A 22,853-nucleotide genomic window follows, 5' to 3' on the forward strand; every position below is an offset into this window, starting at 1 on the left:
CCTTCTCAAATTCTTCCACCAAATTGAAGAGGAGGGAATACTTCTAAACAAGGTCATTATTAACCTAATACCAATGCCAGTCAAAGACACTACAAGTAAATAAAACTACCAGCCAATATCAATGATGAATATAAATGTAAAAAATCCTCAACAAAATACTAGCAAAGCCTATTCAATAGTATATTCAAGGATTATTTACCATGATCAAATGGGATTTATCCCTGGGATGTAAGGCTGATTAAACATATTCAAATCAATAAATGTGATTCATCATATTAACAGAATGAAAGATAAAAACCATGTGATCATCTCAATAGATGCAGAAAAAACATTTGACAAAATTCAAGATCTATTTATGATAAAAACTCTCAGCAAGTTAGGTATAGAAAGAATGTTCCTCAATACAATTAAGGCCATATAAGACAGGGCCACAGCTAATATTATACTCAGTGACGAAAAGTTGAAGGATTTTTCTCTAAGATCAAGAATAAGACAAAGATGCCCATTCCCACCACTTTGGCTCAAAATATTACTAGAAGTGTCAGCCAGAGTAATTAGGCAAGAAAAGAAAATAAAGGGCATCCAAATAGGAAAAGAAAAAGTGAAATTGTCTGTGTGGATGATAGAATTTTATATACACAAAATCCAAAAGATTCCACCAAAAAAAATTAGAACTGACAAATGAATGAACTACAGTTGCAGGATACAAAATCAACATACAAAAGAGTAGTGCTTTCATACACTAACAATGATCTATCTGGGAAAAAAAAAAAAAAAAGAAAACAATCCCATTTACAATAGCAGCAAAAGAACAAATTACTTAGGAGTAAATTTAACCAAGGAAGTAAAAGATCTGTATACTAAAAACTATAAACATTGATGAAAGAAATTTAAGAATCAGTTGGATACATTAAATACATTAAAAAAGAAACTAAAGAGGACATAAATAAGTGGAAAGATATCCTTTGTTCATGCATTGAAGAATTAATATTTTAAAAATGTCCAACTACCCAAAGTGATGCAACCCCTATCAAAAGTCCAAAAGTCCAGTGGCATTCTTTTTTTTTTTTTTTTTTTGAGACAGGGTCTGGCTCTGTTGCCCAGGCAGGAGTGCTCACTGCAATTTCTGCCTCCCAAGCTCAAGCCATTCTCCCACCTCCACCTCCTGACTAGCTGGGACTACAGGTACATGCCACTATATCTGGCTAATTTTTGTATGTTTTATAGACATGGGGTCTTACTTTGTTGCCCAGGCTGGTCTCAAACTCCTGAGCTCAAGTAATCTGCCTGCCTCAGCTTCCCAAAGTGCTGAGATTACAGGTGTGAATCACTACACCTGGCCTCCAATACCATTCTTCACAGAAAGAGAAAAAAAAGTCCTAAAATTTATATAGAAGCACTTAAGACTTGAATAACCAAAGCAATCTTGACTACCAAGAACAAAGGAGGAGGCATCACAGTACTGGATTTCAAAATCTATTAGAAAGCTATAGTAACCAAACTGTATGGTACTGGCATTAAAAACAGACATATTGACCAATGGAATAGGATAGAGATTCCAGAAATAAATCCATATATCTATGGTCAATTGATTTATGCAAAGGTGCCAAGAACACACAAAGGGGAAAGGACAGTCTTTTCAATAAATGGTGCTGAAAAAAATTCCATTCTTCCACATGTGGATATCCATAAATGGAAGAATGAAAATAGCTCCTTATCTCACCTCATACAATAAACAACTTTGCCAGGTGCTGTGTAATGCCAGCACTTTGGGGGTCTGAGGTGGGAGGATCACTTGAGCCAGGAGTTTGAGACCAGCCTGGGAAACATAGGGCGACCCCATCTATACAAAAAAAAAAAAGTAAATTAGCTGGATGTGGTAGTGCATGCCTGTGGTCTCAGTTACTTGGGAGGCTAAGGTGGGAGGATTGTTTGAGCTTGGGAGGTTGGGGTTGCAGTGAGCCGTGATTGCACTATTGCCCTTCAACCTAGGCAACAGAGTGTAAAGAGTTAAATGTAACATCTGAAACTATAAAACTACTAGAAGAAAACAGGAGAAAAACTTCATGACATTGATCTGGACAACAGTGTCCTGAATATGACTCCAAAAGCACAGGAATGAAAACAAAAATAGGATTACATCGAACTAAAAAGTTTCTGCATAGTAAAGAATTAATAAATGAAAATACACCCCACGGATTGGAAGAAAATATTTGTAAATCATACATTGCATAAGGGGTTAATATTCAAAATATATAAGGAGCTCAAACTACTCGGTAATAAGAAAACAAATAACCCTATTTAAAATGTGAAAAAGACATGAATAGACATTTTGCAAAAGAAGACATATGAATGGCCAACAAATATGTGAAAAAATGCTCAAGATCTCTAGTCATCAGAGAAGTGCAAATTAAAACCACAATGAGGTATCACCTCTCACCTGTTGGATTGGCTATTATCAAAAACACGAAAGATAAGAAATGCTGGTGAGGATGTGGAGAAAAGGGAACCCTTGCATACTGTTGGTGATATTGTAAATTAGTACAGTCATTTTGGAAAACAGCATGGAGGTTCCTCAAAAAACTAAAAATATAATTACCACATGATCCAACAATCCCACTTCTTGGGCATATACCCAAAGGAAATGGAATTGGTATGTCATAGACATGTCTGTTCTCTCATGCTCCCAGCAGCATTATTCACAATAGCCAAGATAAGGAAACAACCAAAGTGCCCATCAATGGATAAATGAATTTTTAGAATGTGATCTATATACACAATCAAATACTATTCAGCCCTTTAAAAAATAGGAAATTGGCTCTTATCTTTAATCCCGGCACTTTGGGAGGCTGAGGCAGGAGGATCGCTTGAGGCCAGGAGTGAGACCAGCCTGGCCAGCATGGCAAAACCCCATCTCTACTAAAAATACAAAAATTAGCCAGGCGTGGTGACACATGCCTATAATTCCAGCTACTAGGGTGGCTGAGGCATGAGAATTGCTTGAGCCCAGGAGGTGGAAGTTGTGTAGTGAGCTGAGATGGTGCCATTGCACTCCAGCCTGGGCAACAGAGTAAGACCCCGTCTCAAAAAAATTTTTGTTATATTTACCTTATCTTTCATCTACTCATCTCCCTCTTTATGTTTCTTATTTCTTGACGCATTTCTTGATGCACTTCTTGATGCACTATAGGTTGAAAACCTTAGTACACTTTATCTCTATCAGTATGTATTTTATTTAACTAGAATTCATTATTTGCGTATAATTCTTTTTTTTTTTTTTGAGACAGGCTTTCCCTCAGGCTGAAATACAGTTGTGCAATCAAGGCTCACGGCATCCTCAGCCTCCGGGGATCAAGTGATCCTCCCATCTCAGCCTCCTGAGTAGCTGGGATCATAGGCATGCACAACCATGCCCAGTTAATTTTTGTATTTTTTTTTTTTTTGTAGAGATGGGGTTCCACCATGTTGCCCGGCTGGTCTTGAACTCCTAGGCTGAAGTGATCCACCCACCTTGGCCTCCCAAAGTGCTGGGGTAACAGGTGTGAGTCACCACGGCCAGCCTATAATTCTTTCTCTGTGTGTGAGGTAAAACCTAAATATAATGAAATCACAACTTAAGTGGGCTATTTCCTGAGCATTGACAAATGTATATACCTGTGTAATCCTATTATGATGCAGCACATCATCAGCAGTTCACAAAGTCCCCTCATGACCCTTTCTAGTCAGTTTCCACTTTCCTTCTCCCCTGCAAAAGCAACCACTGCTCTTTTTCACTATAGGTTGGTTTTGGTTGTTCTAGACTTTCAAATACATGGAATCTCAGTTTGTATGCTTTTGTATCTGGTTTCCTCAGTAAGTTTTTTTTTTTTTAATTATTGTTGAGCTGATTCATGTTGTTTTATCAGCAGTTAATTTCTTCCTTTTGCTATTTTTTCTTTTTGAGAGAGGGTCTCCCTCTGTCACCCAGGTTAGAGTGCAGTGACCCAATCATGGCTCACTGCAGTCTTGACTTTCTGGGCTTAAGCAACTCCTACCTCAGCCTCCTGGGTAGCAAATACAGGTGTGCACCACCATACCCAGCTAATTTTGCTTTTCTCTGTAGAGATGGGGGCCTCACTATATTGTCCAGGCTGGTCTTAACTCCTGGGTTCAGGTGATCCTCCCACATCAGCCTCCCAAATTGCTGGGATTATAGGCATGGGCCACCACACTCAGTCCTCTTTTGCTAAGTATTATTCCACTGTTTGAATATATCAGTTTATCTGCTCTCCTGCTGATGGACAACTATCCCTTTCCAGTTTTTGGCAATGATGAATAAAACTGCTACAATTCCTTTGGTGCACATATACTTTCACTTCTGTAGGTAAATACCTAGAAGTGAAACAACTGGATGAAAGAATAGGTGTATGTTTACTTTTTTATAAAAAACTTAAGGGCCTTTTCCCAAAGTGGTTGTTCAAGTTTACTTCGGCAATGTTCAGTGGTTGTTCAGTCCATCAGCAATGTTGCTGCATGTCCTCTCCAACATTTGGTGTTGTCATTTTAATTTTAGTCATTCTAGTGTATTAGTATTCTCAATGAGGTCTTAAAATTCATTTCTCCCATGATAACAATGTTGAATACTTTATCATGTACTTATTAGTGACTCATATATCTTCTTTTGTAAAGGATCTGTATTTTTGAGTATAAGAGTATTAAGATACATTCTGCATACAAATTCAGATACATGTGTTGTGATTATTGTATCCTGGCCTGTGGGGTATCTTAAGGGTGTCTTTTGATGAACATAAAGTTTTAATTTTTTGAAATCTAATTTATCAATATTTTTGTTATATAGTTAGTGCTCTCATGCTCTCATGGTTCCTTCCAAGAACTTTTGCTTACCCCAACTTGTGAAAATATTCTCCTGTTTTCTTCTATAAGTCTAATAGTTTTAGCTTTTCTGTTGTGACGATTTATCTCTAATTTTTTGTATGGTATGAGGTCAGGGTCAAAGATTCATTTTTTTTCCTTATGCATATCAAGTTTTTATAGCATCATCTATTGAAAAGATTTTCCTTTCCCCATTGGATCGCTTTGGCACCACTGTAAAATATCAAACTACTTTACATTTGAATTAATTGCACTATAGATAGTCCTCAACTTTCTATAGTTCAACATACAAGTTTTTGACTTTATATATTTATTTATTTGAGACAAGGTCTTGCTCTGTTGCCCAGGCTGTAGTACAGTGGTGTGATCATGGCTCACTATAGCCTCAGACTCCTGGGCTCAAGCGATCCTCCCAACTCAGCCTCCTGAGTAGCCGAGCCTACAGGTGCAAACCACCACAGCTAATTTTTTTTTTTTTTTGAGATGGAGTCTCACTCTGTTGCCCAGGCTGGAGTGCAGTGGTGTGATCTTGGCTCACTGCAACCTCTGCCTCCTGGGTTCAAGCAGTTCTCCTGTGTCAGCCTCCCAAGTAGTTGGAATTACAGGCACCCACCACCATGTCTGGCTAATTTTTGTGTTTTTAATAGAGATGGAGTTTTACCAACATGGTGGCCGGGTTGGTCTTGAACTCTTGACCTCAAGTGATACCTGCCTCATCCCAAAGTGGTGGAATTACAGGTGTAAGCCACTGTGCCCAGCCTGTGGCTGGATAATTTAAAAAACTTTTTGTAGAGGTGGGGCCTCACTTTGTTACCCAGGCTGGTCTTGAACTCCTGGGCTCAAGTGATCCTCCCACCTTGGCCTCCCAAAGTGTTGGGATTACAGGCATGAGCCACAGCGCCTGGCCAAATCCTTTCCTATGATTTGAATTCAGTTTTACAAACATTATCTTTTTTTCTTAAAAAAGAAAAAATCATAATGATAATAAGAGCAGCTACTTATTAAGCATTTACAAGGCATTAAAACAAATATCTTATACTTGGTAATCTCTCTCAAATCATCTCAATGACCTGCTATGTAAGGGTTATTATCCCATTTTACAAAAAGGAAACTGAGGTCACATATAAAGGTAACTAAGTCTGACTCCAGAAGTCCAATTATACCATTTTGTCTTCCTTAAAAAAAGGATTTATTGGTCTCTGATACTAAGTTATTCTTCAGGGTATTATGTTGCTGTTCTTCATAATTCCATTAACAAATTGGGTAACATTTCAGGGCCCAGTATTAAATAATGATCTTTCTTCCTCAGTTTGCTGTACACAGGGAAAAGACAGAAAAAAATTCCTATATGACAAGTTTTTGTTTGTATCAAATTACAGAGTTCCATAAGACTATGACTTGAATATTGTAATACAACTTAAATTTGGCACATTATTTAATTATCCAAAGTTTATTACATGTTTGAGTGCACATTAAAGAGATTATTTGGCATAATTTGACAAGATAAAATTTCTGTACCTTATTTGACTATCAGGTATATATGTGGTATATTTATGTATGTGTGTGTATAGACACACATATAGTCCTAAATTAAATATATTTGTATAAAAAGCTAAAGATTACTATGTTAAGATTAATTCATTAAAAAATCTATTATATTAAATTGCATCTGCATTCAAAGCAGAAATGTAAAAAAAGAATCAGTGTACTAAATACACATGAATTTACAAAGTAATTGAAAATGAAATAAAAATTTATATTGAAATGTTATAGTTTTGTTTAATTGGCATTTAAGTGGCACTATCAAACTATGGAAATAAACATCATTTTTTAGATTGTTGAGATAATAAAGATTCTACAAGCATTACCGTACCCTTGTACCCTCTAAATTAAGATTCAGCATTATTATAGTAGGAAAAAATGGCAGATAATTTTCTTCTTTATTAATATGGGAATTCTCAGGAAGCAATCAGGGCAGTGTCTGCACTCCTGGGCTTGTGCTTTTGGCTCTTCCATCAGTGGAAATCTGGCTTCTCAGGAAAGGTGCAGCCAGTCCGTCTAATTATGACGCTTGCTGCATAGTGGCCAGCACGGATACATTCAGTCAGAGGCTTGTCAGAGACCAGTTGAGACAGAAAACCTAGAACACAGGCAAAAAAGAACGTGAGTGTTGTGTGACGGCAGCAGAAATGTTATACTGGGTCAGACAGATATATGATCTAAGCACCTATCTCATTCTTCAGCCTTGACAGTAAGAGAAAGTCCTGAGCGTTGCTGTTAGGGAAGTCTTTTCCCCCCCACCCCCCGAGATAGAATCTTGCTCTGTCACCCAGGCTGGAGTGCAGTGGTATCATCTTGGCCACTGCAACCTCCGCCTCCCAGGTTCAAGCAATTCTCCTGCCTCAGCCTCCTGAGTAGCTGGGACTACAGGCACATACCACCACTCCCAGCTAATTTTTGTAGTTTTAGTAGAGATGGGGTTTCACCATGCTGACCAGGCTTGTCTTAAACTCCTGACCTCGTGATCTGCCTGCCTCGGTCCGGGATTACAGGCGTGAGCCACTGTGCCTGGCCGGGAGGCCTCTTCCCAAACATCATGAGCGTCCCCTAATATTTATTCTAAAGAGCTCGAGTTGAGACACAACAACTTGCCATCAAGTCAATCTGGTCTTTTTTTTTTTTTTGAGATGGAGTTTCACTCTTGTTGCCCAGGCTAAAGTGCAATGGCATGACCTCGGCTCACTGCAATCTCTGCCTCCCAGGTTCAAGCGATTCTTCTGCCTCAGCCTCCCGAGTAGCTGGGATTACAGGTGCCTGCCACCACGCCCGGGTAATTTTTGTATTTTTAGTAGAGATGGGGGAGTTTCACCATGTTGGTCAGGCTGGTCTCAAACTCCTGACCTCATATGATCCACCTGCCTTGGCCTCCCAAAGTGCTGGGATTACAGGCGTGAACCACTGCACCTGGACAGGGAAGCATGTGTTGACAGGGTCTCAAAATCAATATGGTGAAACCCCGTCTCCACTAAAAATACAAAAATAAATTATCTGTACTGGTAATGTGTATATATAATTATACATACGAGCAATGAACAATTAGAAGTTACTAAGAATAAGCCAGGCATTGTGGCTCACGCCTATAATCCCAGCACTTTGAGAGGCCAAGACGGGTGAGTTGCTTGAGCTCAGGAGTTTGAGACCAATATGGGCAACATGGCAAAATCCTGTCTCTACAAAAAATACAAAAATTAGCCAGGTGTTGTGGTGCATGCCTGTAAACCTAGCTACTCAGGAGGCTGAGGTGAGAGGATTGCTTAAGCCAGGAAGGTTGAGGCTGCAGTCAGCTATGATTACATCACTGCACCCCAACCTGGGCAACAGAGTAGGACCCTGTCTCAACAACGAAAAAATTAATTAAAAATTAATATTAAGAATATTTATCCATATTTATTCTAAGGTACTTCACATACTTCAAATATTTGAAGTACCTTAGAATAAATCTGACAGAAGTTGTATAGGGCCTGCACATTGAAAATGACAAAACAATGCTGAGAAATATAAAAGAAGCCTAAATAAATAGAGAGACATAAAGTATTCAAAGGTCAGAAGATTCAATATTATCAGTTCTGCAGGATTTTTTCTATTAATTCATTGGAATACCAATAACAATTCTAGCAGGTTTTTCTTATAGAAACTGACCAGCTGCTTCTAAAATTTATATGAAAATTCAAAGGACCTAGGTTAGTGAAAACTCAACTTTGAAAAAGAAGAATCAGGCCAGAGGATTTATACTATCTGATTTCAAAATTTATTATAGAATGATAATAACCAAGACACTATGGTATTTGCATATAGACAAATAGATCAATGGAACTGAACAGAGTCCAGAAATAAACCTACTTCTGTATGGCCAACTGATTTTGAACACAGGTGCCCAAACAATCCCATGGAGAAAGGATACTCTAACAAATTGTGTTAGAACAATGGATACCATGTGTGGAAAAAAAAGCATTTCAACCTTTACCTTACACTATCTACAAAAATTCACCTGAAATGAATCACAGACATAAATGTAAGGAGTAACATTCTAAAACTCTTGAGGAGAAAACATAGGAAAAAATCTTAGTGATCTTGAGTTTGCTAAAGATCACTTAGTAAGATGTAAAAAGTACAAACTTTTCTTTTTTAAAAATTTATTTTTGAGACTGTCTCACTATCATTCAGGCTGGAGTACAGTGGCACAGTCATGGCTCACCGTAGCCTCAACCTTCTGGGCTGAAAGCTCTTCTCCCACCTCAGCTTTCCCAGTAGCTGGGACTACAGGCGTGCGCCACCATGCCTGGCTAATTCTTGCATTTTTTGTAGAGATGGGGTTTTGCCTAGTTGCTCAGGCTGGTCTTGAACTCCTGGGCTTAAGTAATCTGCCTGCCTTGGCCTCCTAAAGCTCTGGGATTACAGGTGTGAGCTACCACACCTGGCTAAGAATACAACTTTTATAGAAGAAAAAATAATTTGAACTTTGTCACAATTAAATACTTGGTACCTCAATAACAAGAAACAACTCAATACAAAGTAGGCAAAAGTCTTTAACATTTTAGCAAAGAAGATAGATGCCAAATAAGCATATGAAATGTTCAATATCATTATTTCTTTAAAAATGCAAATTAAAATCACAATTAGATACCACTGCACACCCACAGAATGGCTAAAACTGAAAAGACTGACTATAACAAGTGTTAGCAAGGGTGCGATCAACTCTCATACACTAATTGTGGGAATGTAAAATGGTGAGACCACTTTGCAAAACCACTTGTCAGTCTTAAAAAGCTAAACATACGCATATCATATGACCCATTCTATTTCTAGGTATTTACCCAAGGTAGATGAAAGTACACATCCACACAAAGACTTGTAAATGAATGTTCACAGCAGCTTTATTTGTAATAGCCCCAAACTGGAAACAATCCAAAAGGGGATGAGAAGGAGCAGGAAGGCATGATTAGAAAAGGCCATGGGAGCAGTGGATATGTCCATAGTGATGGTTTCATGGGTGTACACATATGTCCAAAGTTATACAATTGTACACTTTAGATATGTACAGTTTATTGTATGTCTATTATGCCACAATAAAACTGTGAAAGAAGAAAAAAAGGATAATTGCAAATAAGGCAGGTCAAGAGCAGAAGAATCTGGGCTATCTTCCCCTTAGGGGAAACCTGAGCTGTTGCAGTAACACTCAAATGCTCAGAAGAGCAGATGATAATGAGCAACTGTGCTGCAGCTAGGCTTCTGGGCCTTCCCTGAGGCCCTGGGCAGCCTGAGGGGAATGAAGGTTAATTGAGAAGCTGTGGTATAATGACCTGTAGAGAACATTATAAGTGATTTATGTCCTTCTTCTTCTACCATTCTGACCACACAGACTTTTCCCAGTCAGATTTAGGGAATGCTCTGTATTAGATGAAATAAATAAGTATTCCCAACCAAAGAATAAAATTAATATGGTTAATGGAATGATATATTTTAAAGACATTTGCTGAGACTGTAAAAATCACTCTCTCGAGAGGTTTAGTAAGAGTATTTTATCACTGAGTTTTCAGGTAACAGTCAAAAGTCAATATTAACTTTTCTGCCAAACTGTGAGGCTAAAATGCTCAGTCCACATAGTGAATGGAGCAGATGCCAAATTCAGAGTCAGATCAGCTTACAATGCAAACATGTCTATTAGACGCCTTATAAGCAACATCTGTTTTCTTCATTCCCCCTGGTATGATCATTGTGAGAAAAAGAAAAAGCTTATGTTTATGAAATATTTTTGTGAAGCAAAACCACCAGCATCCTTCTTCTAAGAAAACTAGATGATGAATGAAAAAAGTATTCTGAAGAGTGTTTTGCTTTGACAAGTGGAGAACCTGGATGCTGAAAAAAGCTAAGATCTTTGCCCAAGGTGAATGTCAGTTTTTCAATAATCTATTTTAAAAAACCAACTAAAATGAAATACAGATACTACATAATCAGTTATAAGCAGAGTCTTCAAAAAGGAGCTGATGTGAATCTTGAAAGTTGTATAAAATTGTTTAAATAAACGAAGGGAGTTTATATTTAAAGAATTGTAGGGAATCCTTTTATAATGTAAGTAAACATCCCCAAGATACTTTTATTGTGGAAAAGATACATAACATAAAATTTACTATTTTAATAAATTTTAAATGCACAATTCAGTGACATTAAGTACATTCACAATGTGCAACTATTACCTCTATGCATTTTTAGAACTTTTTCATCACCCCAAAAGAAACTCTGTACCCATTAAACAATAACTCCCCACTCCTCTTTACCTCCAACCCCTGGTAAGTGCTACTCTACTTTTTGTCTCTATAAATTTGCCTATTCTAACAATATTTGTCTTTTTGTGTCTAGCTTATTTCACTTAGCATAATGTTTCCCAATATAATTTTAGTTTAGATTTTTAATTATTAGCCTGCTTAAAGTGTATTTTATTTGAAAATAATTCCAAATTCAGAAAAAAGTTTGCAGGAATAAAAATAGTACAAAAAGCATCTGTACATCCTTTACCCAGGTGCACAATATTGTTAACATTTGGCACCATTTGCAGGTACTCTTTCTGTTTATACAATTTTATTTCCCTGAACTATTTGAGAGCAAGTTACATTTATCATATCTTTTTACTTCTAAAAACTTCAGTGTATCTTTTCTGAGAATAAGGATATTCTCTTACATAGCTACAGTGTGGACATCAACATCAACTTCAGTAACACTTATCTAATCTACTGTCCATATTTCAATTTAGTCAATTACCCAATAATGTCCTACATAGAAATTTTCTCCTCTAGAACAGAATCTAGTTTAGGATTTAACTGATACACCTTTATAGTTTTTAAAAATCTGAAACATTTCCTCAGATTTTGACTTTTGAGATATGGACACTTTTGAAGAATATAGTCATCCCCTACCTAATTTTTAATTTATTTGTTCATTTATTTGAGACAGGGTCTTATTCCAATTGCCCAGGTTGGAGTGCAGTGGCGTCATTTTTTTTTGGCTCACTGCAGCCTCAACCTCCCTAGGCTCAGGTGATTCTCCCACCTCTGCCTCCTGAGTAGCGGGACCACAGGTGCACACCACAATGCCTGGCTAATTTTTTTTGTACTTTTAGTAGATGGGGTTTTGCCATGTTGCCCAGGCTGGTCTCGAACTCCTGGACTCAAGCAATCCACCCGCCTCAGTCTCCTAAAGTGCTGGGATTACAGGTGTGAGCCACTGCGTCCGACGCATTTATCCCATTATTTATTTATTTATTTTCCCATTTTTAATAGACTGATTCTGATTTTGGGTTTGTCTAACATTTTCTCATGATCGTGCATTCCCAGGCAGACTACTACACATATTATGATGGATCCTTCTCAAAGTGTCCCATTTAGAGATACATCATGTCCATCTGCTGTTCACCAGTGACAGGAATTTTGATCACCCGATCAAGGTGTTGTCCTACTTCTCCATTGTATAGTATCTATTTTTTCCCTTGCATCTAACAAGCAGTTTGTGAATAGACAATTTAAGATCACATAGGCCAGGCGCGGTGGCTCACACGTGTAATCCCAACACTTTGGGAGGCTGAGGCAGGCAGATCATGAGGTCAGGAGTTTGAGACCAGCCTGGCCAACATGGTGAAACCCCATCTCTACTAAAAATATAAAAATTAGCCAGGTGTGATGTCATGTGCCTGCAATCCCAGCTACTTAGGAGGCTGAGGCAGGAGAATTGCTTGAACCCAGGAGGCGGAGGTCGCAGTGAGCCAAGATCATGTCACTGCACACCAGCCTGGGCAACAAATGTGAAACTCCATCTCAAAAAAAAAGAAAGGAAGGGAGGGAGGGAGGAAGGAAGGAAGGAGGGAAGGAAGGAAGGAAGGAACCAGAGAGAGAAAGGAAGAAAGAAAGAAAGACTGAGCAAATCCTCAAATCAAATTTGGCTGGGCATGGTGGCTCATGCCTGTAATCCCAGCACTTTGGGAGGCCAAGTGTGGTGGATCACAAGGTCAGGAATTCGAGACCAGCCTGGCCAATATGGTGAAACCTCGTCTCTACTAAAAATACAAAAGTTAGCCAGGCATGGTGGCAGGCGCCTGTAGTCTCAGCTACTTGGGAGGCTGAGGCAGGAGAATCACTTGAACCTGGGAGGCAGAGTTTGCAGTGAGCCAAGTATCACGCCACTGCACTCCAGCCTGGGTGACAGAGTGAGACTCCATCTCAAAAAAAAAAAAAAAAAAAAAGTCACATAAATATTCTGTTCTTTATCAGAAGTTCCAACCCCCTCCCACTCCAGATGTGAAATGATTTTCACATTTACCAGTCAGCCCTCACCATTCTACCATAAACAAGAGCTTACCTCTTCTCCCATTTATTATTTTAAATCTATTTATTATCAGTAAGAATGCACAATTATTTTTATTTTATTTGTTTGGTGGAGTCTGGAGCTCCGTCACCAAGGCTAGATTGCAGTGGTATGATCTCGGTTCACTGCAACCTCCACTTCCCAGGATCAAGCGACTCTCCTGCCTCAGTCTCCCAAGTAGCAGCTGGGACTACATGAGCCACCATGTCTGGCTAATTTTTGTATTTTGAGTAGAGATGGGGTTTCACCATGTTGGACAGGCTAGTCTCAAACTCTCAACCTAAGGTGGTCTGCCCACCTCAGCCTCCCAAAGTGCTGGGATTACAGGCGCAAGCCACCACGCTCGGTCCACAATTCTTTTTAAATTAATGGTTCAATTCTTTTTAAATCAATGGTTTATAATCCCTTACAGCCCTTAATTAATTTGGTCCTTAAAATATTCCAGTTTTTGCCAGTGGGAGCCATTCAGGCTGGTGGCTCCTGTGTCCTTGAATATGCCATCACATTATTTTTGATCACTTCTTTATGTTCTGCCATAATGTTCTGGGCTCCACTCTGCCCTGGAATCAGTCATTTATCTGAGGATAACTGGTTCTTTTTAGCACAGAATGGTATTAGGGACTAAGATCTGGGAGGCAGGTGTGCTCTTTGCTTCTAGACTCTGTAAATGAACAGAGCTAGGAAGTATGCATGTACACATAGTCACGCACACACACACTTATATCCCTAACTGTATATATATATATATGTGTGTGTACAGAGACCTAGTTTAGAAATTGAGCTGACACCAGTACTCCCAATTCTAGTCCATCTCCACAGGGTTCTTTCTTGCCTTTCCTTATCCCATTATTTGTATGTTCCTTCTTCTATAGTGAGAACCTATTTCCCAACAATATCAACAAATTTATTTATTTACTTACTTTTGTAATACATCTCAAATAGTTTCAAAGTCACTTCATCCCTAACTTTAAAAGAAAAAAAATTCAAATCTACTAAAAAGAGTTTAGGGTTAATTTTCTGTTCTCTGATGTAGTCAAATACTGTGTTCAGCATGTTACTCAGATTGGTTCTCTTTTTTACCCCCTTTGGGGAGCTCATTTTACTTAAGAAAAGATTGGAAAAAGTTGGGTTCATGTTTTTCAGTTTGCTTTCAGTTTTAGTCCCATTTCTTACATTCTATCCTTATTGATTTAATATTTAAAAAATATATAGAACATTAACATGTTTCTAAAAGTAAAAGTAAAAATTCTATAAAAGATATGCTCAAAGAAGTGTCACTTTCTTTACCATGTCCTCCTCCCCATCCTTTGTAAGTAACCACTTTCATTGTTTTCTGGTTTATCTTCCTGTATTCTTTTAGTAAAGGTAAGCAGATGTATGTATGTTTTCTTCCTTTTTTTCTTTTCTCTTTTTTTTTTAAACACAAAAGGAGGTAATACAGTATATATGCTCTCTTACCCTTTGCTTTTTTTTTTTTCACTTAAAAGTATCTCTTGGAGGCTGGGTGCCATGGATCAAGCCTGTAATCCCAGCACTTTGGGAGGCTGAGGTGGGCGGATCACCTGAGGCTGGGAGTTTGAGACCTGCCTGGCCAACATGGTGAAACCCCATCTCTACTAAAAATACAAAAATTAGCTGGGCGTGGGGGCAGGTGCCTGTAATCCCAGCCACTTGGGAGGCTGAGGCAGAAGAATCGCCTGAATCCAGGAAGCAGAGGTTGCAGTGAGCTAAGATCGTGCCACTGCACTCCAGCCTGGGCGACAGAGCGAGACTCCATCTCAAATAAACAAACAAAGCAAAACAAAAACAAAATCTCCTGGAAATCATTCTACATCAATTGGTAGAGATTTTCTTCATTCTTTTTTACTGCTACATAGTACCTCCATGTATAAATACACTGTAGTTTAATCTATCTCCTATGTGTGGACATTTACATGGTTTCCAATATCTTAAAAATATAAACAATGCTGCAATGAATAACCTTTTACATATGTATTTCTGTGTTGTTGGGGCGTATCTTCAGGATAACTTTTAGAAGTAGAACTGCTAGGTTAATGAGTAACTATATGCATATATAGTTTTATTGGTGATTCTCCTTCATAGAGGTTTCAGGATTTTGTATTTCTACTAGTAATGTAAGAGTGCCCATTTCCCCACAACTTCACCAATATAGTATACTGTCCAGCTTTTGAATTTTTGCCAGTCTGATGGGTTAGAAATAGTTCAGTATAATTTTAATCTGGATTTCTCTTATTAAGTGAAGCTGAACATCTTTTTATATATCTTTAAAGAACAAATCTCTCTGTGAATTAATTTTTATCTTTTGCTTATTTTTCTATAGGATGTTTGGTCCTTCACCCTCTATTTTATTATTATTATTTTTGAGACAGAGTCTCCTCTGTCACCCAGGCTGGAGTACAGTGGTGTGATCTTGGCTCACTGCAACCTCCGCCTCCAGCATTCAAGTGATTCTCCTGCTTCAGCCTCCTGAGTAGCTGGGATTACAGATGTGCGCCACCATACCTGGCTAGTTTTTGTATTTTCAGTAGAGACGGGTTTCACCATGTTGGCAAGGCTGGTCTTGAACTCCTGACTGCAGGTGATCCGCCTGCCTCGGCCTCCCAAAGTGCTGGGATTACAGGTGTGAGCCACCATGCCTGGCCTCAATCTCTATTTTTAAAAGTTCCCTGCATTTTAGGTATATTATTCAAATAAAGTGTTTTTCAAAAAAAAAAAAAAAAACAAACCAACAATAACAATATGCTATTAATAGATACAAATACTGTACTGTATCAGCAAGTAAAGAAAGTCCTTTTTCATATTTCATTCACTGAAACACAGCCTCAGGCCCCAGAGTGTGGTTGGTAAACACAATAGCAGATAAGTGTGGCTTGCAGGTATTAAAAAAAAAAAAAAAAAAAAAAAAAAAAAAAAAAAAAAGGCTAGGTGGGGTGGCTCATGCCTCACTTCTAATCTGAGCACTTTGGGAGGCTGAGATGGGAGAATCATCTGAGCTCAGGAAACCAGCCTGGGCAACATAGGGAGACTCGTCTCTATAGAAAAAAAAAAAAATTAGTTGGGCATGGTGGCATGCACCTGCAATCCCAGCTACCTGAGCTTGAGCTGGGAGGTTGAGGCTGCAGTGAGCTGTGATTGAGCCTACTGTACTCTAGTTTGGGCAACAACAACAACAACAACAACAACAACAAAAAAACAAAAACAGGTCAAGCATGGTACTTAGTGGGGCTGAGGCACACAGATCATTTGAGGCCAGGAGTTTGAGACCAGCCTGGGCAATGTGGCAAAATTCCGTCTCTACAGAAAAATTCAAAAATTTAGCCAGGCATGGTTGTGCATGCCTGTAGTCTCAGCTACTTACTCAGGAGGCTGAGGTGGGAGGATCACCCAAGCCTGGGAGGTTGTGGCTGCAGTGAGCCGTATTGTACCACTGCACTCCAGCATGGGAGACAGAGTGAGACACTATCTAAAACAAAACAAAACAAAACAAAAACAAAAATATCTGCTCTTTTTAGAACAAGATTTGGGCTTAGCAAGAGTCCAAAAAGCAAAATCTTAAAAAACTGACTTTGAATGTGTGTTCAATATGAAAAAGTCTCCAACAACTCATATGCTGAGGCCGTTGTTGTTGACTTTTTACTTTGGTTCCTTCTCTCTATCCTTTTACAGATAGGCGTATCAAGCTGGACCTCTCAGGCTTTTCCCAGCTTTAGGAGACATTATAGACTTCAGGTCCTCTAGCTGTTGAGGCATAAGGTGAGAATCTCTCATCGACAATAAATTGGGTTCTTAGGGTTATTGTTAGCCGGCTCTGAATCTTGGAACAATCTTTCCAAATAAACCTCTGTTCATTAACAATTAGTGTACCTATTATCTTCTGGTTGATTTTATTTAGACTTTTACTGATGTTACGAAGTGTGATCAATAAATTGACAAATTATATCTAGTATTTGACATGAGACCTGAAACGTATGTTTAAGTTGTGCAAAAAGAGGAGATGCTACACTAGTTTCCTCAAAGCACACAGAGGTGGGATTGCTGGTGTGGTCAAAAGGCAATGTAACTTAAGCTGTCTATTCCATGTAGTTACTGTAGAAGAGATATAACATCTAGAATTTTCTTAGTGTCGTTTATGGAGAACTGAGAAATATTGTTAGTGGGTATGGAAGCCTTAATGGAGACACTTAATAAGAGCTAGCGATATTTTAGAAGGAAATGAACAAAGTCTTTATGAGTCTATTTTCTCTTTTCCATTTATAGTTCCTTAACAGTTTTTCATGGTAGCTGGAACTTAAAACCCAGTAGACTGTGTACTGTTCATTCTACATTCAGCAGCTTGTCAACAAGTAAGCAAGCTGCACTTTATAAACTTGGAAGAATAAAGTTTTTTTTTTTGTTTGTTTGTTTTTGTTTTTGTTTGTACTCCTGGGCTCAAGCAATCCTCCCACTTCAGCCTCCTGAGTAGCTAGAACTACAGGTGTGTGCCATTATACCTGGCTAACTTTTCTATTTTTTGTAGAAATGGAGGAGTCTCACTATGTGGCCCAGGCTGGTCTGAACTCCTGGGCTCAAGTAATCTTTCTACTTCAGCCTCCCAAAGTGCTGGGATTACAGGTGTGAGCCTCTGTGCCCATTCAGAATACAGTTTTACTAGTTCACTTTTTACAAGTATGTATTATGCTGAAATTGTTTTCCCAAAGATACAGTACAAATACATGTCAGTGGCTCTATCTTTATCTTCTTAAATAGTTCCCAGAAACCTTTTATATATAGTAGACCACCATATGCCTATGTAGAGTTTAAACATTTTAAAGTTTTTGGATATATATATATACACACACACACACATACACACACACACACACACACACACATATATATAATTTGTTCTAAAAAACTCATTTTACACTAAATTTAAGTTATTATACATCTAGGTAGTACACTGTTCACCTGGAAAAATATACAAATGTTTATGTGTTAAAAATATATTTTAAGCCACATAAATTTAAAGGTCAGAGAATACCGTGAATAGATAGCAATACCTCATATATATAAAGCCTGAAGCCATAGCAGTTCCATGGTCATCCATATTACACCTATAAGGACCCCTCAGGCCTTCACTAAGGTATTATTTATTTTTAAGAAAGCAAGTAAAAAATTGTTTTTCTGATTATAAAAGTCATACCCAATAACTGTAGAAAATGTGGAAAAAGTGAAACAGTAAAATTAGGAATAAACAGAAAACATACACAGTTCCATTAAAAATAATAATCAGGGCCGGGTGCAGTGGCTCACGTCTGTAATCCCAGCACTTTGGGAGGCCGAGGCAGGCAGATCACAAGTTCAGGAGATTGAGACCATCCTGGCTAACACGGTGAAACCCCGTCTCTACTAAAAATACAAAACCAAAATTAGTCTGGTGTGGTGGCGGGCGCCTGTAGTCCCAACTACTTGGGAGGCTGAGGCAGGAGAATGGCGTGAACCCGGGAAGTGGAGCTTGCAGTGAGCTGAGATTGGGCCACCGCACTCCAGCCTGGGCAACAGAGACTCTGTTTCAAAAAAAATAAATACATAGTAAACAAAACATAAAATAATAATAATAATAATCAGGCCAGGCATGATGGCTTGCACCTGTAATCCCAGCACTTTGTGAGGCCGAGATAGGTGGATCACTTGAGGTCAGGAGTTCGAGACCAGCCTGGCCAACATGGTGGAACCCCATCTCTACTAAAAATACAAAAATTAGCCAGGTATGGTGGTGTGCGCCCATAATCCTAGCTATTTGGTTGGCTGAGGGATGAGAATTGCTTGAACCTGGGAGGTGGAGGTTGTGTTGAGCTGAGATTGTGCCACTGTATTCCAGCCTGGATGACAGAGTGAGACTCTGTCTCAAAAATAAAATAAAATAAAAAATCAATACTATTTAACATAGTATTGGGGAAGTCCTAACAAGAGTAATAAGACTAAAGTAATTTAAGAATTGTAAAGGGAGGCTGGGTGCAGTAGTTTGTGCCTGTAATTCCAGCACTTTGGGAGGCTGAGGTGGGCAGATCGCTTGAGCCCAAGAGTTCAAGACCAGCCTGGGTAAGAAGGTGAAACCTCGGCTCTAGAAAAAATACAGAAATTATCTGGGCGTGGTGGCACGTGACTGTAGGGCCAGTTACTTGGGAGGCTGAGGTGGGAGGATTGCTTGAGCCCAGAAGGTCGAGGCTATAGTGAGCTGTGAACATGCCATTACCTCACTCTAAAAAAAAGAATTCCAGATGTATCAATGAGTTAAATGTAAATGGCAAAATAGTAAGACTTTTAGAAGAAAATAAAAACTATCTTTATGTCCTAGAGGTAAAAAACATTTCTTAAATAAGTCACAAAAAAAGCAGAAAGCAGAAAGTGAAAGATTGATTAAACTGTGCTAAAATGAAAACTTCTGGCCGGGCACAGCAGTTTATGCCTGTAATCCCAGCACTTTGTGAGGCTGAGGCAGGAGAATTGCCTGAGCCCAGGAGTTTGAGACCAACCCTGGCAACATAGCAAGACCCTGTCTCTACAAAAAATAGGAAAATTAGCTGGGCATGGTGGTGCAAAGCTTTAGTCCTAGCTACTTGGGAGGGTAAGGTAGCGGGGACTGCTTGAGCCCAGGAGTTTGAGGTTACAATGAGCTATGACTGTGCCACTGTACTCTAGCCTGGACTACAGAGTGAGAACCTGTCTCAAAAAAACAAACAAAAAACCCCAAAAACCCCAAACCTTCTGTTTTGCATATGATACCTTTAAAGGGAGGAAATTTAAACAAATAAGTTTCATTTTTTTTTTGGTACAGATGGGGCCTCACTAGGTTGCCCAGGCTGGTCTCCAACTCCTGGCCTCAAGTGATTCTCCCACCTCAGCCTCCCAAGGTTTTCGAATTACAAGCATGAGCTACCACACTGGCCTGATCCTGATTTTATAATTTCTACTTGTGTTTCCTTCCATTTTTAGTCTTTAGTCAGATTCATGCAGTACATTTAGAAATATGTTTAGTCAAAATAGTAAAAAAAAAAAAAAAAAGTGTGTTGAAAACAGTTGTTTTCTAGAGTTGGGATGACTTTTTTCTTATTTGTTTTCCTTATGTATTAAACATTATATAATAAGCTACATTACACTTTTAAAATCAGATCTAAGTCAATACACCTTTAAAAAAAACCATGGGAACTTTATTCAGAAAAAATGGTTATTAAGAGCAACCATTCAAGAGTTTCAGCTAAGTGATGTTTTATTTTAATAGTTTCCCACTCATGCCTTTGAATTTAGTTAGTAATTGCAGTCACTGGATGAGTTTTCCACAAGGTAAATCAGTACAAGTATCAGTATAAGTAGAATGAAATTGGTCACTCTTCTTAGGAGATTCCTCAAGCACATAAAAATCATAACTATTTCCTGTATTTTACTCTTAGGCTTAGGGAAACACAGGCAATTTTAGAGAAGGCAATTTAGAAAGTTTCTGAGGGAACCTTAGCACAATCTTTCTTTCCCAAATGAAACTTCCTCTTACAGAAGCTATATACCAAGTAAATCAGGACGCATCTTTTGAAACGGAAATTCAAGGACCAATACTTCCCTCACAGGGAATGCCGGGGGGATTTCTAACAGAATTAAGAAGGATAATCACACTTAGAATGGCTATCATGTGATAGTAATGAAAACAAGTGTTTTGGTAAAAACTGTGAGGTCACTGGCCATCGGACACATGTCTAAGCCACAGCACCTTAAGGCAGTGAAATTGATGACACTGGGAAACACAGACCATGCATACACACCCAAGATGTTGGTAGAATAAGATGGATGGAGGTAAGGTTTTTCCACCTGGGTTTTTTAAAAAAAAAATAATAGACTTTACATTTTTGGGCAGTTTTAGGTTTACAAAACAATTAAGCAGAAAATACAGAGAGTTCCCAAATCTTCCCTCATCCCCTTACTCCCCAGTTCCCCCTATGATTACAATTTTGCATTAGTTAGTGGGTATATTTGTTACAACTGATGAGCCATTATTGACATATTATCATTAAATAATGTCTATAGTTTACATTAGGGCTTACTCTTTGTGTAGTATATTCTGTGGGATTTGACAAATATAATAATATACACCATTAGAGTATCACACAAAACAGTTTTGCTACTCTAAAAATCCTCAGTGCTCTCTACCTATTCTTCTCTCTCTCCTTGCACCACAGCTCCAGTCCACGGTAGCTACTTACTTTTTTACAGTCTCCATAGTTTTGCCTTTTCCAGAATGTGATATACAGTCATGAGTTGCTTAACAACGGGTATATGTTCTGAGAAATGGATCACTAGGTAATTCTGTCATTGTGCAAACATCAGAGTGTACTTACACAAACCTAGACGGTATAGCCTATTGTTCCTAGGTTACAATCCTGTATAGCCTGTTACTCTACTGAATACTGTAGGTAATTGTAACAAAATGTTAAGTACTTGCGTATCTATACATATCTAAATATAGAAAAGGTACAGTAAAAATAAGGTATTATAATCTTATGAGAGCACTGCCATATATGTGGTCTGTCAACGACCAAAATGTTATGTGGTGCATGACTGTAGTTAGAATCACACAGTATGTAGCCTTTCAGACTGCCTACTGCCTTCTTTCATTTAGCAACATGCATTTAAGGTTCCTTCATGTCTTTTCTTGGCTTAATAGCTCATTTCTTTCTTTCTTTCTTTTTTATTTTTTTGAGACACAGTTTTGCTCTTGTTGCCCAGGCTGGAGTACAATGGCACAATCTCAGCTCACTGCAACCTCCGCCTCCTGGGTTCAAGCAATTCTCCTGCCTCAGCCTCCTGAGTAGCTGGGACTATAGGCGCCTGCCACCACGCCCAGCTAATTTTTGTACTTTTAGTAGAGACAGGGTTTCACCATGTTGGCCAAGATGGTCTTGAACTCCTGGCCTCAAGTGATCTGCCTGCCTTGGCTGCCTAAAGTGCTGGTGATTACAGGTGTGAGCCACCATGCCCAGCTGATAGCTCATTACTTTTTGTTGGCTGACCCATATTTTATTGTATGGATAATGTTTATTCATTCACCTAGTGAAAGATATCTAGCTGCTTCCAAGTTTTGTCAATTATGAATAAAACTGCTATCAACATATGCGTGCAGTTTTTTGTGAAGACATAAGTTTTTAAATCATTTGGGCAACCAAGGAGCTGATTCCTAGATCATATGGTAAGAGTATGTTTAGTTTTGTAAGAGATTGCCAAATTGTCTTCCAAAGTGGTTGTTTACCATTTTGCTTTTTTTTTTTTTTTTTTTTTTTTAACCAGCAATGAGAGTTCCCAGTGCTACACATCCTCGTCACATAGATTGCACCATAGGTTGCACAGATAACCTCAGGATGTTGGAAAATAAGATGAGTGAAATATTTTTCAATTAAAAATTTCTTAATATTTACTTAAAAGAAAAACCTCCCCAAATAAAAGGAACTGTTTAAAATTACATGCATTATATCCCAAACTCATTGACCTATTCCAGTGCTTTATCAACTTACTCACTTTGTTGT

At 38.5% G+C, this 22,853-nt stretch overlaps 1 protein-coding gene across 2 annotated transcripts in view; it reads right to left on the bottom strand.

Moving 5' to 3' along the window:
• Positions 1-6,156: 6,156 nt before the first annotated feature.
• ADK (adenosine kinase) overlaps positions 6,157-22,853 on the bottom strand; it is a 577,446-nt gene continuing 560,749 nt past the window's right edge. For both annotated transcript variants that reach the window (XM_007962951.3, XM_007962952.3), the window contains exon 11: positions 6,157-7,012. In XM_007962951.3, coding sequence (XP_007961142.1) covers positions 6,888-7,012 — 125 coding nt within the window. In that variant the 3' untranslated portion in view covers positions 6,157-6,887. The remainder of the gene's footprint in view (positions 7,013-22,853) is intronic.

This window comes from Chlorocebus sabaeus, chromosome 9, assembly GCF_047675955.1.
Source record: "Chlorocebus sabaeus isolate Y175 chromosome 9, mChlSab1.0.hap1, whole genome shotgun sequence".
Taxonomy (NCBI): domain Eukaryota; kingdom Metazoa; phylum Chordata; class Mammalia; order Primates; family Cercopithecidae; genus Chlorocebus; species Chlorocebus sabaeus.